Below are 22,572 nucleotides of genomic sequence, written 5' to 3'. Positions count from 1 at the left end.
TCCCCTTCATGCAACGGCAATCTCTCCTCTACTCCCCTGCATAATGTATTCAAGTGCACGGTCCTCAGTGCTGCACAGAGGGAGGACGAAAATCCAAACACCTCAGCCTGCTGTTCTTGCCTTTCTTCACCTAGCTTTAAGTGACCTTTCCAGTCCCATCTCTGCTACTGTATATCCACGGTACTCCAGCCGGGTTGGATGATTTACGGTTCCAACATTGTCATTATCTAGTCTCTACCTCTATCCAGGCAGTTTCCTTGCTGAGAAAGTTCTCCCTCTTTTGATCTTTCAAAGCCCATCTCAAAGTCAGTTGTTTCCCTGGTTTTCCTCGATTATTCTAGCTAGGTGTGATCTCCTTGCCCTAAACTCCTCTGATCCTTTGGTTTTCAGTTATTTTTCTGATACTAGTCTGGTGCTTGGTAAACAGAATAGGGGCTTACTCAATAAATCGGTGTTGAATGAAAGGGCTGCAGTTAACTGGCATGTCAGAAAAACAATACTTCCAGGTAAACCTCGAGCCCAGACCCACAGAAAGAGTTGCCTTGGAAATTTAAATCTAGACAAGGCTCTCAGAGAAAATTTGCCATTTTAAAAATCATAGTTTAGGTTCCTTTTAAAATCAGAACCACATAAAAGAAAAATTGGGGTTCGATTAGGATTTCCACACACTTAAATCCCATCAACCCATATAAGCAATCTTAAGGCACACAGCGTGATGTCATTCCCCTCAAGGGCATTTTTATAAGATGAGTGATTAGTTACATGTGTGTATCTACACACCTCTATGTATATGAGCGATGGTCTTACTAAAGATCAATCTGAAGCTAAAGTTCACAGAGAACCACAGCTGAGGAAAGATTAAGCTACATAGTCAAATGTAGGAAAATGTTAGCATATAGAGGGTCATTTAAGCCCATACAGAATTTATGGGTACTAAAATGTGCTTAAAAATATGGTATGCCTAATTGCCATTCCATACAAAAAGATGCCCGCATGCTGCTGGGACTGCATGACCTAACACTGGTGTCTCAGGCATGAACAGCACAGCCACCGGCAGGGAGGCCACCAATGAAGCTTCATCTCCCAGGACCACGGCCATGTGGGGGATCATGTACAATACTCGTAAGTGTCTTCAGCACTCACCGCCCACCCCTAGTGTGTCCTGGTGTGGGCCCTTAAACACCACAAAGACAGTGTCATTGATTGAGGCATGCTTACACACTCCGACACATCGTTCTCATCCTGTACATACCTCTCTCTCTCTCTCTTTCTTTGGTATCAGTTAGACATTTGCTTGCACCTGCAGTGAGTAACTAATCTGGGCAAAACGATGCACAGAGGCTCCCGGATTCCGAATGTAAAGGACTAGGTCAGAGTGACAGCACTCTGCAGGAAAGCCACTTTTGGACCTGTGGAGGAGGCTCAAGCAGGTGGTCCTGGGGCGGAGTCTGTGGATACCCCAGAAAGAAGCAAGGAGAACAAGGCGACTGCCAGGGCACTGAAGCACTGAAGCTGAACAATAGTTTAATTATGAAAACAAGCCCCCAGGCACGTAGGAACACCAGGCAGCTCTTAGACAAACGTCACAGCAAGCAATAATGCGCATGCGAAGCCCACTCATATGACAGTATTTTTGAAATCTCCAAATCCAGGCCCTTGGCTTCTTTTGAAAAGGCCAACTCAGGATTAAGGAGGTAGCAGACCTTTAGGAACAAAAACAATCCCATTGATTTGGGAGGAAATGACTCATGAAAGGGGTTTATGGATTTAAAAGGCTAAGCTTCGGTCTCTAAGAACTTAGGGCTCCCTCTTCAGGCACAGAATTCGTCTTCAAATCTGTGGTTATGCTGGTGGCTTATACTACCTTGACACTCTTGGATTTCCTCAGTCCTTTGGGACTGGAGCGGGGAAAGGGGTTAGGAAAATACAGGAAGCAGCAGCTACTGAAATTAAGTATCTTTCACAATTCCAAATGATTGATTCCTAGAGAAGGTAAGAATACTAACAACAGCTAATACTTTGTGCCCACCATGCCATAGGCACCTTCCTAAGCACTATTAAGCACTATATATATACATAGTCTTTTAATCCCTATTTTAAAAATTAAGGAAACTGTCATTTAAGTAACTTGTCCAAACTCATATAATAGTAAATGATAAGGCTAGACTTTAAGCTCAGGCCACCTGTACTAGAATCTGTACTCTTAGCCATTAGGCTAAACGCTCAGTCTTTATCCAAACTAGAAGGAAGAAAACTAATACATAATGAGCACCTACTTTGTGTTAGAGTGCTAAACGATTTTTCACAAGCTATTTCATTTAATCCCTCATAACAACCCCCTAAAGTTCACATCATTATTTCTGGTTTGGTTTTTATAGATGAGAAAACATCTGTAATTTGCCCAAGGTCACCCAGTTTCTAATGACAAAACCGAGATTCAAGCCCATGCTGTCTGACTCCAAATCCCTTGAACAGGGTAAATGTCATAGAAGTCACTGCCTTCAAAGACTTGACAAGTCCTCCCATCTTATACACTCAAATCTGTAATTCAAGCGCCTCCCCTATGTCGACTTGTTGGAGGAAGCAATAGTGAGAGGTGTCTCCAGCCATAATATGTTCTTGCTTACCACTCAGTTACATACAATGGGATTTATTGTTCTTACATAATGCTAAGTGTGGGCTTTTTCCAAGTAGGGTGTTGTCCCTCCAACTAGATTGTTAGCACCTCGAGGACAATGGCTAACATCTCCTTGTGTGACATCCCCCCACATAGTGCCCAACACGATGCCAAGGACAGACATGACACTTGGGAAATGTCTTCTGAATAAAGAGATGACCCTCAGAAGCTCAAACTTAACTCAAGTATTTCCAGTCTCCTCTGCAGCAAACAAGTTGGGCACAGTAGCAGCTTGCTGTATTATGAGTTTACCATCAAAAGAAAGCGGTTGCAAGGTGGAATGACACAGGGAAGACCTCAAATTCGGGGCTCCCCAAGATCAGACATAGAGGCCATTGGAATACAGGCTGATCAACTTCTCACCCTCAAACCTATACTCAATGTTTATTGAACACCTACTGATATTAAGCACCATACTAAAAATTAAGGTAGGAGACAATGGATGCAAAACAAAGCTCACATAGCCAAGTTTATAAGCTATCTAATATACCTCGGTCTTGACCTACAGCCTTGGTGCTGGGTCTCCTCCTCATCTTTGGGGAGTGCAAGGTAGCTGAAGAGCAGAGGTACCCTAGGCTGTAAACAGAGAAGATGCTACATTTAGGGGAGGGATCTGAGTTCTACAGGGAATTTTTTTTTTTTCAATAAGAACGAAAAGAAATTCTGATGAAGGGCTTTATTCATTTTTTAGCTGAGCCTCAAACTTGTGCCTACTTTCAATCATCGACTCAGGAGGCTCCTGTTGTAGACACTACTCCTTTTAAGGGTAAAGGCTCCTTTTGAACTTGTCCTCATGGTGACATCTGCAAAGGGTAACTAGGTTCACATGAGAACAGATGTGAACCCTCCTCTGCCTCCCCTTTCACCGAGAACCCAAGTCACTGCTGGCTTCACCACTCAAAGGTCCCTCTTCTGTCAGTGCTGGCGGCCAATGACCACAGGCTCAAAGAACCTCCCCAATGACTCAGCCGGGAAAGAGGAAGTTCTCCAAGCTTTCCATTTTTAAAGCAGGCAACATGCAAAGACCTATTTAAATACTTTGCTGCTTCCCACGGACTCTGTCCCAGACACCAGCCTAGAGCAGCCGACAAACAGATCCTAGTGCCCTACTCAACTTTACCACTCCCTAACTTTAGACAGATGATGGTAAAGCAGCCCAAAGCAGAAGAAGCATTGTCTCCCTTTTCCGCAATGTCAATATGTTGTCATTCCTAAAAGTAGTTCATGTGACAATAAATGTTTCTAACTTCCCAAATTTTCTTGCAAGTCTGGTTGGACTTTCTCGGTAACAACCCTCCCCTTCCAATTTTCAGAAGTGGAACTCAGACCCAGGCAATTACTCATGGGCAGCTGGAAGAGCTGTTGCTTTATAAGCTTCCAGGAGCCAGATCCAGTTCCTCTTAGTTTATGGTGTGTCTCCAAAAACAGACAGGGTGGGCCCCATGTAGCTTTTTCTTAAGACGCCAGTTTCATAAGTTAACTAACCCGGCCTTGTGATTTCAGAGAAATGAGGAAAGAAAAAGAAATCTAAACTTTGCACCGGGAAAACTATTAGCCACCCATACCTAACACCACCCCAAGAAAGCAGCACCATCGGATCTGGCCTTATAATTTAGGGAGTTACACAAAAATATCTCCCAATGTCCTGCTCCAAAGTCACCTCCCTTCTTCTTTGGCCTGACATTTCTATCATTAGTCCCTCTATAAATGACTGCCTTACAGTCTAATCTCTCTTCTCTAGACATGAACTCAGGGACCTTTTCTTTCCCCTTCACCGTTACATCCTCAGAGCTCAGAACATTGACTGGCACAGAATACATGCTCAATAAATATTTGTTCAATAAACAAATAAAGGTCATGGCACATTGTCTCAAAAAACAAACAAACAAACAAACAAACAAAAAAACAGCCTCCCAAGAACTGACTGTAAAGGTAAGAGGGCTGAGCCTATCAGTGGAGGGTGTGGCTACTGATCGAAGGCTGGATCACGAGATAGGCAGGCCAAGGGGATGGCAGCCTTCGTTCATGGACTCACAGTTGTCACATCACCTGCTGTCAACAGTGAAGACACAGGGAGGCTGGTTGGAGGAGATGTAATCCAGGGCAAGTAGCTCAAAGAAAGACAACGACTAGATGGTCAAGGGCCTTTAAAGGTTAATTGCAAAGGACAGAGATTTGGCCTAGGGTGGGGGTACCCTAGTAAACATCACGGATTTTGTGGAGTGGCATGAGAATTCAGGGCTAGTCATTCCTGGGGCAGGTAACGGGGTAGCCTTTCTCTCTGCAGAGAGAAAACGCAACATCTACACAAGGACTGGCAAAGCCCCACCAGCTCCCTTTGTTACTGTTGGTCACTGCCACTTGCGTGGTAAGGCCAGGACCACCAGGCCCTTGAGAGAACACTTCTCACTCCCAGGCCCTATCTCCTAATGGTGGGGGCTGAATCAGTTCTATGCTCTGCCATCACCTCCATTTTCCTACGTGAAGAGAGGGGCCATCCTAGGCACATATAGACTGACAAGCTGCTTTGTGCCAACCCCTGGCAAAAGGCTCTTCTAGGAATTGAAAGGAATCGGGATGCTTTGCAAGACTCCTAGAGCTACAGGATGGTTCAGCTCAAAAGGACCAAAGCAGTCAGGGCAGTCCGGAACCCAGAAGCTCTGAGAGAGGCTCTTAAAACCAGAGTGGCCAGAGCTCATTCTGAAACAAAGAGCTAACTATAAAGGTAAGAAAGCCGAGCCATGTAGACAGAGGGTGTGGTCCCTAATCCAAGTGCACTCCAAAGCTGCACTCCATGAGACAGACAGAACATGATTTGTGTACAGGGAAGCCCTTTTATTCTCTGAGGGTCATGGGGGCAAGTCCAGAGTTTTTTTAAGGGTACTCAAAAGCTAATATCTGCACAATATTCTAGCTTTCAGGGCATAGCACAACCCGTGTATAATCTGAGCCTCAAAACCTTACCCAGTGAGTTACTAGCAGGATGCCCAGGTACAGATGAAGCACGAGAGCCCCAATGAAGAAGGGCCCCTGCTGTGATCCCCGCCATAGAGGCCTCATAGCGTCCCTGGCCTCACCTTTCCTTATCCTATAGCTTAACAATAGATTGTCCCCTGCGGCTTGACCCAGAGATTGAAACGCTCCCTGCCATAGAAAGTTGCCCTGAAACTTATGATTAATGCCCTTAGTGCTGACTGATCACAATCCTTCTGGTCTAGCATTCTTTCTAGACTACTCCCATCTTTGTTCCTGGGTTGCTAACGCCACCGGAGGACCACGTTGTCAGAGGAACAGCCCTGTGAAGCACAACAGACACCTCCCCCCCCCCGATCCCCCGGAACCATCACGCAGCCTCTGAAATAATGCCCAGATTTTCCCTTAAATACCCTAAGCCGGACTGAGAAGGCAAGGCAGTTTTTGAAGGTGTTCACCTGCTGCCGTCTCAGACCACCGGTGCTCTGACAGTAAATGTTTACTCTAAATAGCCCAGGTCCTGTGTCGGTCTACTGGCTGAGCGGCACAGGCAATGGGAGCCCCAGACTCAGTTCCCCTCCGGTTACACTAAACAGGGGCATGCTGTTCTCTCCATTCCACAACTGAGTTGAAGCAACTTGCTGAAATCACAGAATTAATTGGTGGTGACGTAAACATCTGGATTCCTGATGTCCCCATTCCTAGCCCTGCTCTCTTCCCACAGAACCTTGCTGAGCCATGACAAGGCACAGAGCAGCTACATGTCCCTACATGGTCTGAGACACAGGATGACCCAGGATCTGAGGGGATTGTGGGTGAAGTAGGGGCTCTGTAATAAATCTGACCGAAGGTAACTCACAGAATGATCTGATCACAAATTTGTAACTGGGCAGGTTAGGGTGAGTAGTCATGCCCAGGCCTATAAAAAAGTTTATCTTTGTCTTAAGCCAGCCCTATCCGTTGTTCTTGTGTTAACACACCTTTGAAATGCCAGAGCAATCCTCTTTTTCAGTCACCTCAGAGGTAACCACCCTCAAAGGGAGCATATAATCTTGTTAACTATCCTGTAATGCAGTCATAGAGATTTCCGCACCTTGCTTTCTCCAGCCTTCACAGAATTTTCCTTTCGTCCCCTCGCTAATTCCAAATGTATAAAAGGAAATGCAAGATTGTCACTCTCTGCAGCATTTAAGATCTTGCTTCCCGGCACGTCATCAGTTTGGCTCAAATAAACTCATAAAAAATTCTCTACAGATCTGGACATTCTTACCTCAACAGAATCATTTGCAAGAGGGTTCATTATATAACTGAGGAATGTGTTTGGTTCATCATTAAATGGATTATATATTTACTCTGCACCTTTTATCAAAGTTCTTTCTGGATAGTAAGTCAGAAGGCAGTCCAAGGAGAAAAGAAAATGTCAACCATTGTCTCTGTAAGTCCCTAAACAAACCTCCAGCCAGTGATCCGGGCCCTGAGAATACAACTTCCTTTCTCCCCACAGCGGCCTTCTGAGAACCAAATGTTAGCAAGGAGGACCATCCTGTCTCCACAGATAAAGCAAAGGGTTGTTGAGATGCCCGTCCCAAGGTCAAACAGCAGGCCAGAGACCGAGACTGTCTCTTGGTGACTAGGACAGTGATACTTGGGAAGCTGGTGAAGGGCTGGAGGACAGGAAGTACCTCCAGAGCACCAGGGAGCCCAGACATTACCAGCTCAGCCAGCCCCACAGTGGGAAGGGCCCCACTACCTGCTGCTCTCCCTGAGAACTGGCTCCTAAGGCTTCAGGAATTGAGGAAGTAAGTGGAGGGGGTTTTCTCAGGGCAACCAGTTATCAATAAAAGGTGAGAAAGATTAGCAAGAGGGTCAGGTCAGCTGCATTTCTCCCCACCCCTACCCCTATGAAGTAATAGGGACATGTGATTAAATGGCAATCGCAGAAAATGCTCTGGAATCTTCCTTCAGCCATGAGACAATAACGCCCCAGAGATAAAGTGTAAAACCAGAACACCAGTCATCCATCCTTCCATCTGACTGTTCTCAGTCCCTGCCGTGTGCCAGGCGTTACCTCTTCTGGCATGTGTGCTGAGACCTCTATGTAGAAGGGCTGTGACCTGGCCTCAACCTAACTCACCAGCAGAGAGAGTGAACAGGTGGGTCTGCTTAAGTTCCAGGGTATGACACCGAGGAGGAGGATCCATCAGCAAACAATTCTAGAGATAGCAGCTGAGATTAAAGAAAGTAGCTTAGTACCTGAGTTTGGTTGGGAAGGAGAAGATAGATAAGGATGCAGTAAATGTTTGTGGAGGGCTCATTTGGTTCTAGGAGCTTTCATTTACACACTCCCTCATTTAATTTTGGTGGTAACCTGTGAGGCAGGCGTTCTTGTTACAGAGAAGCTGATGCCCAAAGTAGGCAGGTGTCCTGCTGGAGGCCCCAGACACAACTGCCCCCAGAGCCAAGTTCAGGTGCCATGGTTCCCACTCTGGAGTTCTCGGACTTCAGTGGCATCAGAACCCCTGGTGTAGAACCAAAACCACAGGTTCCTGAGCCCCACCCCAGAAAGGCCAATTCCTTGGGTCTGCCCTGGTGCCCAGGAACCTGTGTTTTTAACAAACATCCCAGGTGGTTCTGGTGCTGAAGGTTAATGGACCACACTTAAAAACAATTGACCTCCACAGCCCCAAGGAGAGAAATCAAGAAACCTTTCTCAGCTGCTGGCTTCCTTGTGGGTCCTAGGCAGGGAAGGTGGGAGAGAGCTGTATGCTCCTGCCTAGATCCTCAGTAGAGAAGAAACGGTCCTTGAGTTGGCTCACTGAGTGGCTCCACAAAGATGTCCAGCACCAAAGAGGAAGCCCAAGACAAAGGTCTGAGGAAGCACAGATTGCTCAAGGGGCAGCCAGCACCTCAACAAACAGCTCATTGGAATGGCCCTACTTTGACATGACTCATGGCTATCCTACAGTTCTGAGTAGATGGACAAAACAAATAGCCTTCTGTACAGAGAAAGCTGTTCCAGAGCCACTGAGGACACCCAGCTATGTTAATGCAATAGTCCTGAGAAGAAATCAGAATTCCAGGGGAGAGAAGAAAGAAAAAAAGGAGAAAAAAATACCCCCGCCCACCCACCCCCATCTTGCTGTAACTGCTATGCCCTGGAGCCAGCAGGAATGTCCAATCAAAAGTGGTCTCCTGGAAATGAAAGGGACTTGTGTTCACCCTCTCTCTAGAGAAGGAATCAGATGGGAGCCAAAGCATACGCTGCTCCATCATGAGGTTCTGAGACAAACTGTCTAATCCCAAGAAGTTGGTAAGCAAGTGAAATCCAGCCCTGCCTCTCAACTCTCCCTTTTGCAAACACAGATGGTGCTGCTGCTATCTGCCCTCATGCTAAAGCAATGCCTCATCTTGAATGCCTCAGCTAACATTTTTGCACAGCATAAAAGAAAGATGCCTGTAGTCTGTAGTAAGGTCTTAAACAAAAGAGTCTGGGGTGGGGTGCCCAGAGTCTGCAGGATGACTTCACCTTTGAATGACTCAGCAAAGAATAAGAGTCCTTAGTCCTGCAGAGTCAAGAGAAGGAAGATACTCTGTTGGGTTAAGTGGGGAATGGTGCTGGATAGAAGTTAGGAGACAGATAACAAAGAAAAAAGAAGAAACTCCAACTTTTACTCTCATCCTGCAACCTACACAGGGCTGTTTGATGTTAGCAGTTGAGGGGAGTTGAAGTCCAGGGAAGGACATCCTGTAAATCAGGAACTAGGCAGCGGCAAACAGCTGTGTCCACCTGATAAGCCTGGACGCCCCACTTCCTTCAGTAGAGTCTTAGGTTTCTGAGACTAAGGTGTGAGGGTGGGTGTTGGCCCAGTATCTATGTCACCAGAGCCCTTAAAGTCTTCACCACAGACAACAGGTTGAGTGGCTCTCAAGAGGGACCAGTCCCCACCAAGATACGGCTTGGAAACATCCTGGAATGGCCCACCTTCCCTATTCACCCAACGGCTGGTCACGTCACTCATTAAGAATTGTCTATTACCATCGCCTCCTCAGGGAATCTGTCCTGCTCACTCCCCACTGCATTTGCACTGGGGTAATGCACCCCACATGCTGTGACCCCTTAATGCCCTGTGCACTTATATCCTTAAGCCTGCCACAAGGTGATATTATGACCGGGTGGTTAAGTGTGGGCCTCTCCTTCTAGATAGGAGGCCCATGCAGACAAGAGCCAGCTGCCTCTATTGGTGATAGTACTGACAGCATCTGTTCTGCATTTACCATTTCTTTTCTAATAAACTCTGCTAGCTAAGTGCCCTTCACTTACCGTCTCATTTAATTCTCCCCTCTATCTTTTGCAGGAGGCAATATTATTTTCACCTTATAAAAGAAGCCAAAACCTAGCAAAGTAAAGGGACTTATCCATGGGTACACAGCAGAGCTCAAGATGGTGTTCTCAACTACCTTGGGTCTGGCACAATTCAAGGCACACAGTAACGACTTAATAGCTCTTCCCGTTGAAAAAGATAAAATTGAGTCACCTCAAGAAGATAATACAGGCATGATAATTCCTTCCTCTAGCCGCCTGAGCTCTCGGTTTAACTGATTGTCACCTTAAATTCCTTTCACGAAATGCAAACCTGTTTATTAATTTGTCCACCCATTTGCAAGCACTTGTTATGCCCAGAGCCCTAAGATATAGGAGAGACATATTAGTCAGGGTTCCAGCCTTCCCTCCCCGCCCCCACAAGTCTCTCATTTAGTCTGAACAGGAGGCAGAGGAGGGGAAGAGGACAGAAGAGATGAGGAAAAGTGGGTAAACAGGAACCTCCAGAAAACAAAGTCCCATAGCATCTCAGGAAACTGAGCGCACATTGAGAAGGCCAGGGAATGGATTCCTCTAAGCAGAGACTGAGGAGATAGGAGGAAGTAAGCAGTACCCAGCCAGAAGGGAACTCCCCATTAGCATTTTGTTTTTGTTTTATGTGTCTGTGGTGGTGGCAAAATATACAGTATAAAATTTACCATTTAACCATTTTTAACTGGACAGTTCAGTGACATTAAGTGCATTCATATTATTGAGTAACCATGGCCTCCATCCATCTCCAAAACTTTGTTCATCTTCCTAAACTGCGGTACCCCTTTAATAACTCCCCATTCTCTCCTCCCCCAGCCCCTGGTAACCACCATTCTACTTTGCGACTCTCCACGAATTTAATTACTCTAAGTACCTGTGGTATGATAAAAATATATTTGATCTTTGTCCCAGTTCCTGGCACGGAGCTCTAAAAATGCTTGGAATTTCCTAAGTGATAGGAGTGTCCTTCGTTATTCCTAAAGGAACCTCTTTCCATTGCACCTTAAGTTATGCTGATGAGGTCACTTAGACTGGGGCCCCTAGGTAGCCCCAGGATGGAGCTGGTCACCAGAAGATCTAGTGATTAGAATTTGGAAACTTTCAACCTCACTCTGAGGAGGAGAGGGGCGCTGGTTATCAAGCTCCATAAAAACTCTCGAACAAGGAAATTCAGTGAGCTTTCAGGTTGGTGAACACATCACGTCACAGGATTGACAGGATGGAGTGCCAAGAGAGGACACGGACGCTCTGTGTCCCTACCCCACGCCTTGCCCTCACAGCTGCTCCACTTGGCTGCTCCTGAGTGTATCCTTTATAATAAACCAGTAAGTAAAGTTAGTCGGAAGTATGGGTGGCAAATGGTATCTTAAGTGGAGGCAGTCGTGCGGAACTGAGCCCTCAATTTGTGGGGTCTGCACTAACTCTGAGTAGTGTTAGAACTGAATTGTAGGACACGCAGCTGGTGTAAGAGATTTGGAGAACTGGTTGTTGTCAGAAAAAGAAAAAAGACACCTCAATACCCTCTGTAAGTGGAATTATACAGTATTTGTCCTTTTGCGACTGGCTTATTTCACTTAGCATAATGTCTTTGAGATTCATCCATATGTAGCACGTGTCAGAATTTTCTTTCTTTTCTTTCTTTAAGGCTAAATAGCATTCCATTGTATGTATATATCACCTTTGTTTATCCACTCATCTACAGATGGACACTTGGGTCACTTCCAACTTTTGGCTATTGTGAATAATGCTGCTATAAACATGAGTGTACAGACATCTGTTCAAGTTCTCACTTTCAATTCTTTTGAGTACACTTCTGTATCTTCTACCTAATTTTGCTGTGAAACTAATACTGCTCTAAAAATAGTCTGGTGTTTTTTGTTTTGCTTTGCTTTGTTTTGAAGGCTATCCTTTTCCTATTGGATCGTCTTGGCACCCTTGTTAAAAATCACTTGACTATCTAAGTGAGGGTTTATTTCTGAACTCTATTCTATTGGTCTGTACGTTTGTCTTTATGCCAAACTTTATACTGTTGCCAAACTTTATAATGATTGCTGTAGCTTTGTTAGTTTTGAAATGAAGAAGTGTGAGACCTCCAACTTTGTTGTTCCTTCTCAAGATTGTTTTGGCTATTTCGTGCCCCTTAAACTTCCACACGAGTCTTAGAATATATTTTTCTATTTATGCAAAAAGGTCCTTAGAGTTGATAGGAATTGCATTGAATCTAAAGATAGCTTCGGGTAGTAATTGCTGCATCACTTTAACGATATTAAATCTTCAATCCATAAACATGAGGTGTCTTTCTCTTTATTTAGCTCTTCTTCAAGCACTGTTTTTGTAGTTTGCAGTGTCCAAGTCTTTCACCTCCTTGGTAAAATTTATTCCTAAGTTGTTCTTTTTTTTTTTTTTCTGATGCTGCTATAATCGAAATTGTTTTCTTAATTTCCTTTTTGGATTGTTCGTTGTTAGTGTATAGAAATACAATTGGGTTAAAACATTGCACATTCTAATGGCAGAAGGCAACTGCAGATTGGGAGGCATAGCACGGGGGAAGGGGTAAAGCAAGGGCAAGTAAAAGGGACATGCGATTTCTTATCATTTAGAAGATTTTTTTTTTCTTGGGCATTGATTGCCATTCATCTCTGATGAATTTTCCAGAGCTCCTATGAAGAACTTATTTTAGTCAGTTTCTAGTTTATTATTTAATGTTTCTGTGAGGGAGTAAGGGTTTTGAGCTTCCTAGTCTACTATCTTGATGATGTTACTCTCCTAGGGCATAAGGCTTAGTCCCCAAGAAGTGTATCTTCAAGGAGGTAATCAAGGAGCTAGACTGATCGGAAGTGAGAGACAAAGTTGGGAGGGAACAAGACAGACTGGATAGGAAAGGGGAGGGTGCAGGGGGCCTGGAATGCTAAATTGAAGACTTAGATGTGATTCCATGAAATTGGCAGGCACCTGCAACAATGCCTGGCAGAGCACCAAAGCCAAGACGGAAGTCAGGCCAGGCCAGCCCCAGCTTCCCCCAGTGCACCGAGTTTAAGATCAAAGAAACAAAAGCATTAGGACCATCTGCAAGGATTCCACCTCAAGTTCCATCGGGGCCTTCCCCTCCCGCAGCCCCCACTCAGGGTTTTGAATACATTTTCAGAATCTTAAATGAATCAGAACGATGAGCCCCAACCCCAGCCAAGCCTTTCCTCTCAATCAGAAGGGTGATTAGCTGAGCTCCCAACTGCTTCCACCTGGATACTGGACCTAGCATATAGCAGAGATAATAAATCAGCCCTGACAAGAACATGGCTCCAAGCAGGAGGGTATCTTCCCATGGCTGCTGGTCCTCTCTCCTGGTGAATTCAAAAAGTTTGATCACTAGCTTCCCCTGGAAGACCAGTTGAAAATACAGGAGCCTGGGCTCCTCCTCTAGAGGGTCCAGCGAAGAAAGTCCATGTGGGGGCCCAGGCATCTATATTTTCACCCAGCGCCATGAGTGAGGCAAATGATCATCATTTTTCCAAGAGCACTCGTCTCTGTTTCCTCCCCAGGTTTGGTATCCTCTGAGCTTGTTTCTACCTGCCTGCCTCTCTCAACAGCTTTCCCAGAAAGGAGAAAGTAGAATTGAAATTCAGTTTCACATTATCCGTTTCAGAAGTCTCAAATGGGGAAGTTTTATCTGACCCACAGTTTCAAAATAATAGAATATAATAAAGTGTTTTAAGCATTTAATTAGTTGTCAGCATTTTTAAAAAGAGATTTCATAAACTGGACACAGAAAGTCACATAATATATGAATCCCTTTATACAAGGTACCTAGAATAGGCAAATTCATAGAGACAGAAAGTAGAAAGAAGTAACTAGAGACTGTGGGCGAGGAGGGGGGGAAGGGAAGAGTTAGTGTTTAATGGGTAGATTGTTGGGGATAAGGAAAATGTTTTTGGTGTATATGGTGGTAACATTCATATAACACAGTGGACACATATATAAGGCCACCAAATTGTACACCTATGAATGGTTAAAATGATAAACGTCATGCCATATATATTTGACCACAATAAAACAAAAACAGATTTCACATAAAAAATCTGAATTTCTGGATTTCACATAAAAATCTTAAAGAAGAAAAAAATAAGATCTGACAACGCTGGGTCGTGTTTTATATGTCAACGGTTGGCAGGAGCCGAAGCGGCTGCTGTCTGGAGATGGGACATGGGCTCCCACATTCGCTGTAACCCCAACACTCCAATGTCACTTTTACTAGGTCACATTTATATGACCTGGCTGGCCTATGTGAGCAGTTGAGGGTGCGGTCCCAGGCCACTGCACGCCCATCTCCCTTCGATCGCCATTCGCCTTGTTTTGTCCTCTCGGTCCCTGCCTATTTCTCTCTTCTAGGGCCTAAAGGGAGGCCAGAAACTGGTCAGCCACGTGGGCAGACGCTTTACGTGTCTTAACGTAATCAGCGTAGGAGAACGAGAGTTTGCCTTCACCTCAAAAAATTCACTCAGGCCTTGAAACGCATCTGACATTAGATGATCCAGAATGATTAGCCTAGATTTTAAGACACCCCAGTGACAATGGTTTTGGAAGACTACGCTGACTACCTCCCTCCAGACCCCGACTCCTGAATCAGTCTCAGAAACACTTAGCCTCTCTCAGTGATACCACATGATCAGCCAATCCAGCAGGCTCAGCCTCCTCAAGGCTGCAGTCAGTTTCCTAAAGTCTATTTTTATCTGCTAGAAGCTGATTTCTAGCTGCTTGAAATATGATAGGGCTCTGGACCTACTACACCGATTACAGCACCCTGACATACCGAATACTTTAAGCTGTAGGAGTTTGAGAAAATGACAGAAGCAAGGTCACTCTAACCTCCTCCCCCTTCTTGCTCTTCCCTGAAACAGACCTTCCTTCAAAGCCTCCATGAGGTGCCCTCCCTTGACCTGAGTGAAGGAAAGGAACATCCTTATCTTTGAAGACAAACGAAAGCTGTCAAGGAGAATCTAAATAAACAGACTTCGCCCAGTTTCCCCTAGTTTACTACAATTCCTTCAAACTCCTTAACAGGCAGAATTCCTCCAAGACTATCTATCCACTCTTCATCAAACTCAGCAAAAAAGTACAGAGGTCTACCTGTTTCCTCATTTCCTTATGAAGATTCCTGCATCACGTAACACATTAAATAAATTTGGATGACTTTCTGTTAATATGACTTTGTCAGCTTAATTTCAGATCCAGCCAGAGACCATAAGAGGGTCAAGTAAAACTTTTTCTCCCCTACAAATAGTATCATTGCTCTAGACCTGTACTGTCCAACTTAGCTATTGAACATGTCCCAACACTTGCTGGCAAAAGTGATTAGTCTGTAAGTGTAAAATGCATGCTGATTTCTAAAGACTTGGTACAAAAAAAAAATGTAAAATAGCTTGTTAGTAATCTTATTATATTGACTGCATGTTGAAATAATACATTGGATATATTGTGCTAAATATAGTACTAAAGATAATTTCACCTGTTCTTTTTAATTTTTTAAATTTGTTTTATATACTTTTAATGTGGCTACTAGAAAATTTAGTTACATATGTGACTTGCATTATATTTCTATTGGACAGTGCCATTTTTGACAGCCCGGCCAGCTGTGGCTTCCGTAGAACTGATTCTGTAAAGTTACTGTATTTTCCTTACCTTGAAAGCAAACTTATCCTCTCCTACTCTGTTATTGGGTGGCGCTGAACTATGAGCTGCCCAAGGATCCTTGAGGAAGTCCCTTCTTACATCCGGCCATAGACTCCTTACTGGGGCTGAAGCCTTGAAGACTTGAAGGTCTTTCTCAGCTCCCATATCTCCCTCATTCTGTGCCACCAATCTATCACCGGGGCCTCTAACACAAGGCTTTCTGCCAACCCCTTGCAGAATAACAATGTGTCCACATCACTCAACCTCCCCACCTCCCCCTCCCCACCCCGCCCCACCTCCACCACCACCACCAGAGCACAGATCATTTTCCCTTGAAACAAAGGAGCAAGTGTTGCTAAAAATGCCAGCCTGTTACCACCTGTGTAACAGGTCAGATCAAACCAGGAGAGCCTTGGCTGCAGCCTAAGAGGCCTTGCCTTCCCTTTCTCACCCCAGCTGGGCAGTCACTGTGTCTCTTTCCCAGAGACTCAAGCCCGTCTTCTTGTGCCTCTCCATGCTAGGCTCAAAGCAGCAGCATCAGCCGTTCAGCAGTTTACAGTGCAGCCCCGGGAGGCAATGCTAACGCCTGAAACTTCAAAACAGAGGACAGGAGCTAGACTCTCAAATTCTGGAAAAAATTGCTGGACGGTTTTTCACCACCAACAACCCTGAGACACGGAGACAAATTTCGAACCTCAGAATCCTGCCTTTTAAAAAAAAATATGCTCTATCTATGGGAAGAATTAATGTTGGCCAATTACTGACATGGGTTTTGGAGATAAAATTGGGTTCAAATCTCCTTTCTAACACTGAGTAGCTCTAGGACCGATCTTAGATAAAATTGCTGCATTTATCTGAGTCTCAATTTCCTCACCTGTAACAATGAGGACAATCCTACTTATCTCACAGCATTGAAAAATTAAATAATAGATGAAAAACTGCCTTCCACAGAATAGGTGTTTGATAGATTCTTAGTTTCCTTCCCCTTCAATTTTCCATAACAATTAGGCAAACAAGATACTAAAAACCTCATGGAGTACTGAAAATAAATCTTCCATGCTCTGATCTTTTCTTTTTTTTCTTTTTAATCTGAATCGTGCTACCTGGCACAATTTAAAAGACTGGTACAAGAATTCTGCAAAGGCAGAGGTTATCTTTGCAGCCCTAGCACAGGGTCTGGCAAAAAAGGTAGGAGCTGAGTGAGGGAAGGGGTTCTGAACAGCCCTCCCCAAAATGTGCTACTTTGGCAAATGGATTTTCTTGAGCCAAAGGTAATTGAGACCCTGCAGGTTCAAAAGAAATTTTTGCCCCTCCCTTAACTACCTAGAAGAATTTAAATTGGGTGCCTTGCCCATAATAAGAGTTATTACCAGAAATAATCTTTGATGACTGATCTATGGGGCAGGGCAAACTTCTAATTCCTCAACATCTATTCTTCTTATTGTCCTGCAAATGACTTCCCTGCCCCTCTGAAGCCCCATGGATTTTATCTTAATATTTGCTTGGCTCAGGATGTTACATACACTTCATTTTACCTTTCTGCCTCTGAATCTCTCATATATGTGGGGTCTCTGACTCTTTCGTGTATGTGTACATATATAATTAAATTTTCTCTTGTTGATCTGCCTTATGTCGATTTAATAATTAGACCCGCCAAAAGCACCTAGAAGGGTCAAAGAAATTTTCTTCCTCTCCCGCATAGGTAAATGCTTGTTGAATGAATGAATGTCGGATTGAATGCAAGCAGGGGCTGGTGCATGTGTGGAGCAAACATGAAGCATTAGAAGAAACAGGTCAGAATTACCAGGAGGCAGGAATTTTGCTTATCAGCGTGAAGTTTGCAGGACATGAAGATTTATTCTACGGAATTACATTTGAAATCTATTTAACAGCTTCATGGAGCCTTTTTTCTAAGTGCTCTAAGTTTTCTAAGTGCTCAGTTCAAGGTGCTCTAATATTTTTTTTCTCCATTCAGCCATCTTTACTCAGAAAGAAAGGTTAAAATGCATGCCGAGAACCAAACATTTATCTCTATGTCACAGAGCATAAATTATCTCTATGTCACAGAGCATAAACATTCAGGTTTTTTTGAAACTTTTTTTAACTTGGCACAGTGGGTTGAGTCTAAAAGATCAAACTTAATAGATGGCTCTGTGATACAAATATGTGCTGTCAGAGTGTTTTTAAATGTAAAATTCTTAGCATTTTCTGGCCTTGGTGGGGAGTACAGGTAGGGATGAATAACTATTCTTATTAAATTTTAAAGATATATCTGGGGTTAAGTTCCCACACAGGTATGTGAGGATGGGTCTGAAAACCTATCAGTTTATGCTTGTTAAGGGAACCAAGTATTGGGTTCTGTGCTCTCACCAGGCCAACTGAGGGCTTCTCCCAGTTAGTTCTACTACCCTCCCCAAAGGGGTTGGGTTTGCAGTGACCTTGTCTGTATCCTGTTTTCTGCAAATAGGGAGACTTTCCCTCTGGAAGCTAGAAAGTTCCTGCCATTCACTGCACCCCCACCCCCACCCCCACCTCGCCCCCTAGTCCAGCTTTACCCTCCTATAAAGGAAAAATCCGATAATGACAAACCTACCAGCAGGGCTGCCATGGGGATGTTAAAAGCCCCAGTCACATCACTTTAGAGGATTAGAAGTTGGTAAATGTCACCCTCAACATCTACATTTTAGTTTCCCTGAACAAAAGATCCATCTTGCTTCATCCCCAGACTTTAAAGCAATTCAATCTTCAGAATATCATTCAAACCCACAGGTGAAAGAAAACTGGGTAAAGGATTTTATGTTGTCTGTGTGCTAAAGAAGGCCTCTATGTTTGTTTTCATCGATTGCTTACATTATTACCCAAGTGGCAGGACTTAACTCAAGTTAACTTCCTGCTGGTGAAGATGAACAGAATGAAAATTTGCCTTTTGCGAAATTTTGGGAATTTCTAACCCAAATGAGAAATTTCTAAATGAAAGTTTAAATTTTTTAAATGCAATAAACAGGTAAGAGAAAACAGGCCTATAAGAACTTATGGGTTATTGGTCATTTTAAACACAACTGAGTGTACTTGGGAAGCAGTGTGACCTGGAGGCAGTGGTCCAGATTAAAAAGGACCCCATATATAATTTGCTCCAAATATTTAGAGAAGGCAGTCAGATTCACAACATGCCCAACTTTCGGGGTCATAACCACATTGCGATGCAAAGAATTTAAGATGCTCCTTCCAAAAAGAAGGAAAGAGAAGGGATTAAGAGATGAGCTTTCTAGCCTTTCCAAGGCTTCTAGTCTTTGGAAATTCAGAGCAAGACTTCTGCTCCATCCCACTGGACTTGGCTCTAAACCCCAGAGAAGGAATCTGGTACAAAGCATTGTTCCCACTGTCCTGGTTTTAGCTGTGTATAAAGGAAGGTAAGAACAGTGCCAAACCCGACCAGGGCACCACTCTGTGGTCCTATGTAGTACAGGAGATACTGTACTCTAGGAAAGCTGGTAGGTCAGGCTTAAAATGCCTGCCAAATTGATACCAGAATAGTTTAACTTCCTGGGGCTGCTCCCTGGAAAGATAGTTTTCCTGAAGTCAAAGGTCTACGCCGGCGAACTGACAGGTTTGGGAATGAAAACATAAAAACATCTATGTTTCAGAAGTATGCTTTCTGATGGGGGAAGAGAAATTGTGAGGGGAAAGAAAAGGTCCCCTCCTTTTGTTTCCTGGCACTTCTCTTACACAGTCACCCAGTCACAATCACTCACTTATAGTCAGTCATACCCAGCCACAAAGTTACCAGAGTCACAAACACAGCTGAGTCAGAAAAATGACAGTCTCCCACACAGTTAAGGACAGTTCGATACAATGTAACACACTCAGTCCACAGTGATGCCCATTCCTCTGAACACCCACAGAGTCATCTCTCTACCCACCTGATTGCCAAAGACAGCTATGGAGCAGGCAGTTGAAACCTCGTTTGCCCCAAACCAGACGGAGGCGATTCGGGAGGGCATGCCCAGGATGAAGACCTGGGCCACAGAGCAGATGACTTGGCCTAGCACAGTGACTGGGAAAAGATGTGGCTTCAGGCTTCCCATCTTCACCCAGGCGCCCAGGCAGTTGAGAGCCGAGCCGGTCAAGGCGACGGCGCGCAGGCCGAATTTCTCCAGCATCCAGGCCACTGGCAGTAGCAGAGGGATGTAGGTCAGCATGTAGCACATGGACAGCCAGTCGATGGCAAAGGCACTGACCCCGTAGAAGTTCATGAAGATGTTACTGATGGAGCCATACTGGATCCACTGGAAGGCATTGCACATAGAGTAGCAGCTAAAAACCAAGACCACTGCCCAACGGCGCTTGCTCACCTTGATCACGCTGAGGTCCTCGGTGCCCGGTATACTGGATTGAGTCAAGCCACCCTGTTGAGCCAAGATGCTGGGGTGGGCGGAACTGCTGGGGTGGGCAGACACACTGGGGTGGATGGAGACGCTGGGGTGAGCGGAGACGCTATGATGTGCTGAGACGCTGGGGTGGGCCGAGATGCTGGGGTGGGCCGAGATGCTGGGGTGGGCCGAGATGCTGGGGTGGGCCGAGATGCTGGGGTCCGCCCGGAGCGCGGACTGCGGCTCGGGGGTGCCATCGCACTCCTCCAGGTTGGGATCTTCATTGACCATGACCACGGAGTCTTCCTGGAGCCCTGGACGGGTGCTGAGGACTCCAGCTGTCTTAAAGGACAGTAGCCTCGACTGGTCCCCTAAAGCTGACGAGGCACTTGCCCAGTCTGCTCCAGAAGAAATGGAGACGCAAGTCTACGTAAAACCCGCGAGTGGGCCTCTCAACGATCACCTCCAAGCTTCTGCTCCCACTTTTCCGTGGGGCCTGCTGTCCCCGACCGCTGTCCCGCAGGCCGTCTGCAGACGCCTCAGCCCAGTCCTGGCCGCTGGCGACCTGACTTTCCCCAAGGCGCACTGGCCACGTTCAGCCCCTCGGTCCTGGAAAGGGTTTGCTCCTTGCGCAGCCACTTCGCCGGACTCGGGACGCTCCGGGGCTGGCTCGGGGCCTCGGCCCTTAGGGCGCGGGTGATCGCCCCGCCCCCCGTCCCGCCCCGCTTCCCTCCCGCGACACCGCCCTCGCTCCCTCCCTCCTGCCTTCTCCAGCCGTGCTGGCGGGGCAGCCCAGTTGTTTCGCCACAGTTTGCGGAGTGCATTCCTCCTTCACGTCCCGGGCGCCATGGAAACCGTCGGGTTAACCCCCACTCCCTACACTGCCCCTCAAATTCGTTTTCCCCCTCCCAGGAGACCACAGGAGAGAATCCCGTCCGCCCCTCCGAAGTAACCCTCCAAACAGAGTCCCCCTCGCCCCCGTCAGCTGTCCTGAGCGCGTGCACCGACGCCCGGCGTGCTCTGAGGAATCCGAGAGGAATTCCCGACTTTCTCCACACTTGGCTGGGCTCCCAAAGCCTTGCTGAACTCTCTCGGTGTAAAGAGAAATTTGTAGATTTCGCGGTCTGGTTGCGCTCCTGGGGTAAAGGGGAGTTGCGGGTTGCTTTCGGTGCGGACGTAGTCTTATATGGGGGAACTCAGATTTGAACCTGGTAGGTAGGGCTCTTCCGTCCTGATGGATCCAGGGCGGCCTCCTAGGCGAGGACCTGAGGGTAGAGGAGAGAGTGGGAATTCCGAGATGCTTACAAGCTACCAGCTGCTGTATGATGAAATGCATGTGGCCCTCGGCTGCCATCTGCTGGTCCCTTCCCATTCTAGAGGACAGGCCCTCAACTCCTAGCCTCCAGAAAGCCGGGCCTGCAGGACGGAAGTGCCTTTTCGCACTGACTCATTTCACCCCTGTGAAGGGATAAGAGTCCACGTTCTCCCTGAGTCCAAATACCAGCTTAGGTATTCCTACGAGTATAACGTAAATTGAGGTACTCCATCTCTCCGTACCTCGGTTTCTGGGGAAGCAATAATAACCACCTCACGGTGTTGTTTTGGGGCTTGAATGAGTTAAGACATGAAAGCACTTTGAAAATTCCTGGCAGATAGTAAGCATTCCTATCTTACTGGTTATCTTAACAATTAAAAAGCTAACGTTGTTGTGTTGTGCTAAACATGTTTACTGCATTATCGCATTTAAGCATCACAAGACTTCTGTGATGTGGTTACTATTGCTTGCCTGCATTTTATACATCAGAAGCAGAGGCTCATAAAAGTGAAGTTAACTTACATAAGGACCCAGCTGGCCTGAAGCGCTGCACTTCTTCATGCAAGTCTGTATTCATTCAAGCTATAGCCTGGCTATCAGGGGCAACCTGGGGGCAGCACATGTACATCCTTTGGGAGCTTCTTACCCTGGCAGAAGCCCCTAACCACCGGAACAAAAGGTTACACTTTAAAAGATCTCCAGGTGATCCGTTTGCACATTAAAGTTTGAAAGCCAGTGGTGCCACCGCTTTCTGGTTTTTCTTTTTAAATCTCAAACCAAAAATGAAGAATTTAAAGTTCGAGAATAATGGATCTCAACTTGGCTTGCATGTTAAAATCACATGGGGTAGTCTTATCACCAATGCCTCTGCCATGCCCCCAATCACAGTCTCTGGGAGTAGAGCCTGGCATTTGCACGTGTAAAGCTTCCCAAGTGGTTACGACAGGCAGCCAAATTTAAGCACCCCATGCGATCAGAACCACAGACGCCCAGGAGGGGAAACACTGTTTGGAGGCACCCACCTTTTGGTAGAAATTATGGATTGTAATGAAATGTTTGAAGAGGGAATTCATACTCATCTAAGAATTTCTGCACTAATTTAACATCTCCTATTCCCAAAGTTCCAGCAATGTCTCCCATCATTCTCCAGGGAGCACGGAAACTCCATTCTCTTGGAAAGCTTCCTGAGACCTCTCACTGTTTCTTTTCCCTAGGTCAT

At 45.6% G+C, this 22,572-nt stretch overlaps 1 protein-coding gene across 3 annotated transcripts in view; it reads right to left on the bottom strand.

Moving 5' to 3' along the window:
• FLVCR2 (FLVCR heme transporter 2) overlaps positions 1 to 20,726 on the bottom strand; it is a 49,213-nt gene extending 28,487 nt beyond the window's left edge. Inside the window, exon 1 of one of the 3 annotated variants that reach the window (XM_016122561.2) lies at positions 19,589 to 20,726. In XM_016122561.2, the coding sequence (XP_015978047.2) occupies positions 19,589 to 20,329 (741 nt within the window). In that variant the 5' untranslated portion in view covers positions 20,330 to 20,726. The remainder of the gene's footprint in view (positions 1 to 19,588) is intronic. The other 2 variants (XM_016122562.2, XM_036238723.1) reach the window with 2 other exon arrangements.
• Between the last annotated feature and the right edge of the window lie 1,846 nt (positions 20,727 to 22,572).

Source organism: Rousettus aegyptiacus, unplaced genomic scaffold (assembly GCF_014176215.1).
Source record: "Rousettus aegyptiacus isolate mRouAeg1 unplaced genomic scaffold, mRouAeg1.p scaffold_m13_p_3, whole genome shotgun sequence".
Lineage (NCBI taxonomy): Eukaryota > Metazoa > Chordata > Mammalia > Chiroptera > Pteropodidae > Rousettus > Rousettus aegyptiacus.
This window is presented reverse-complemented; position numbering and strand designations above follow the sequence as displayed.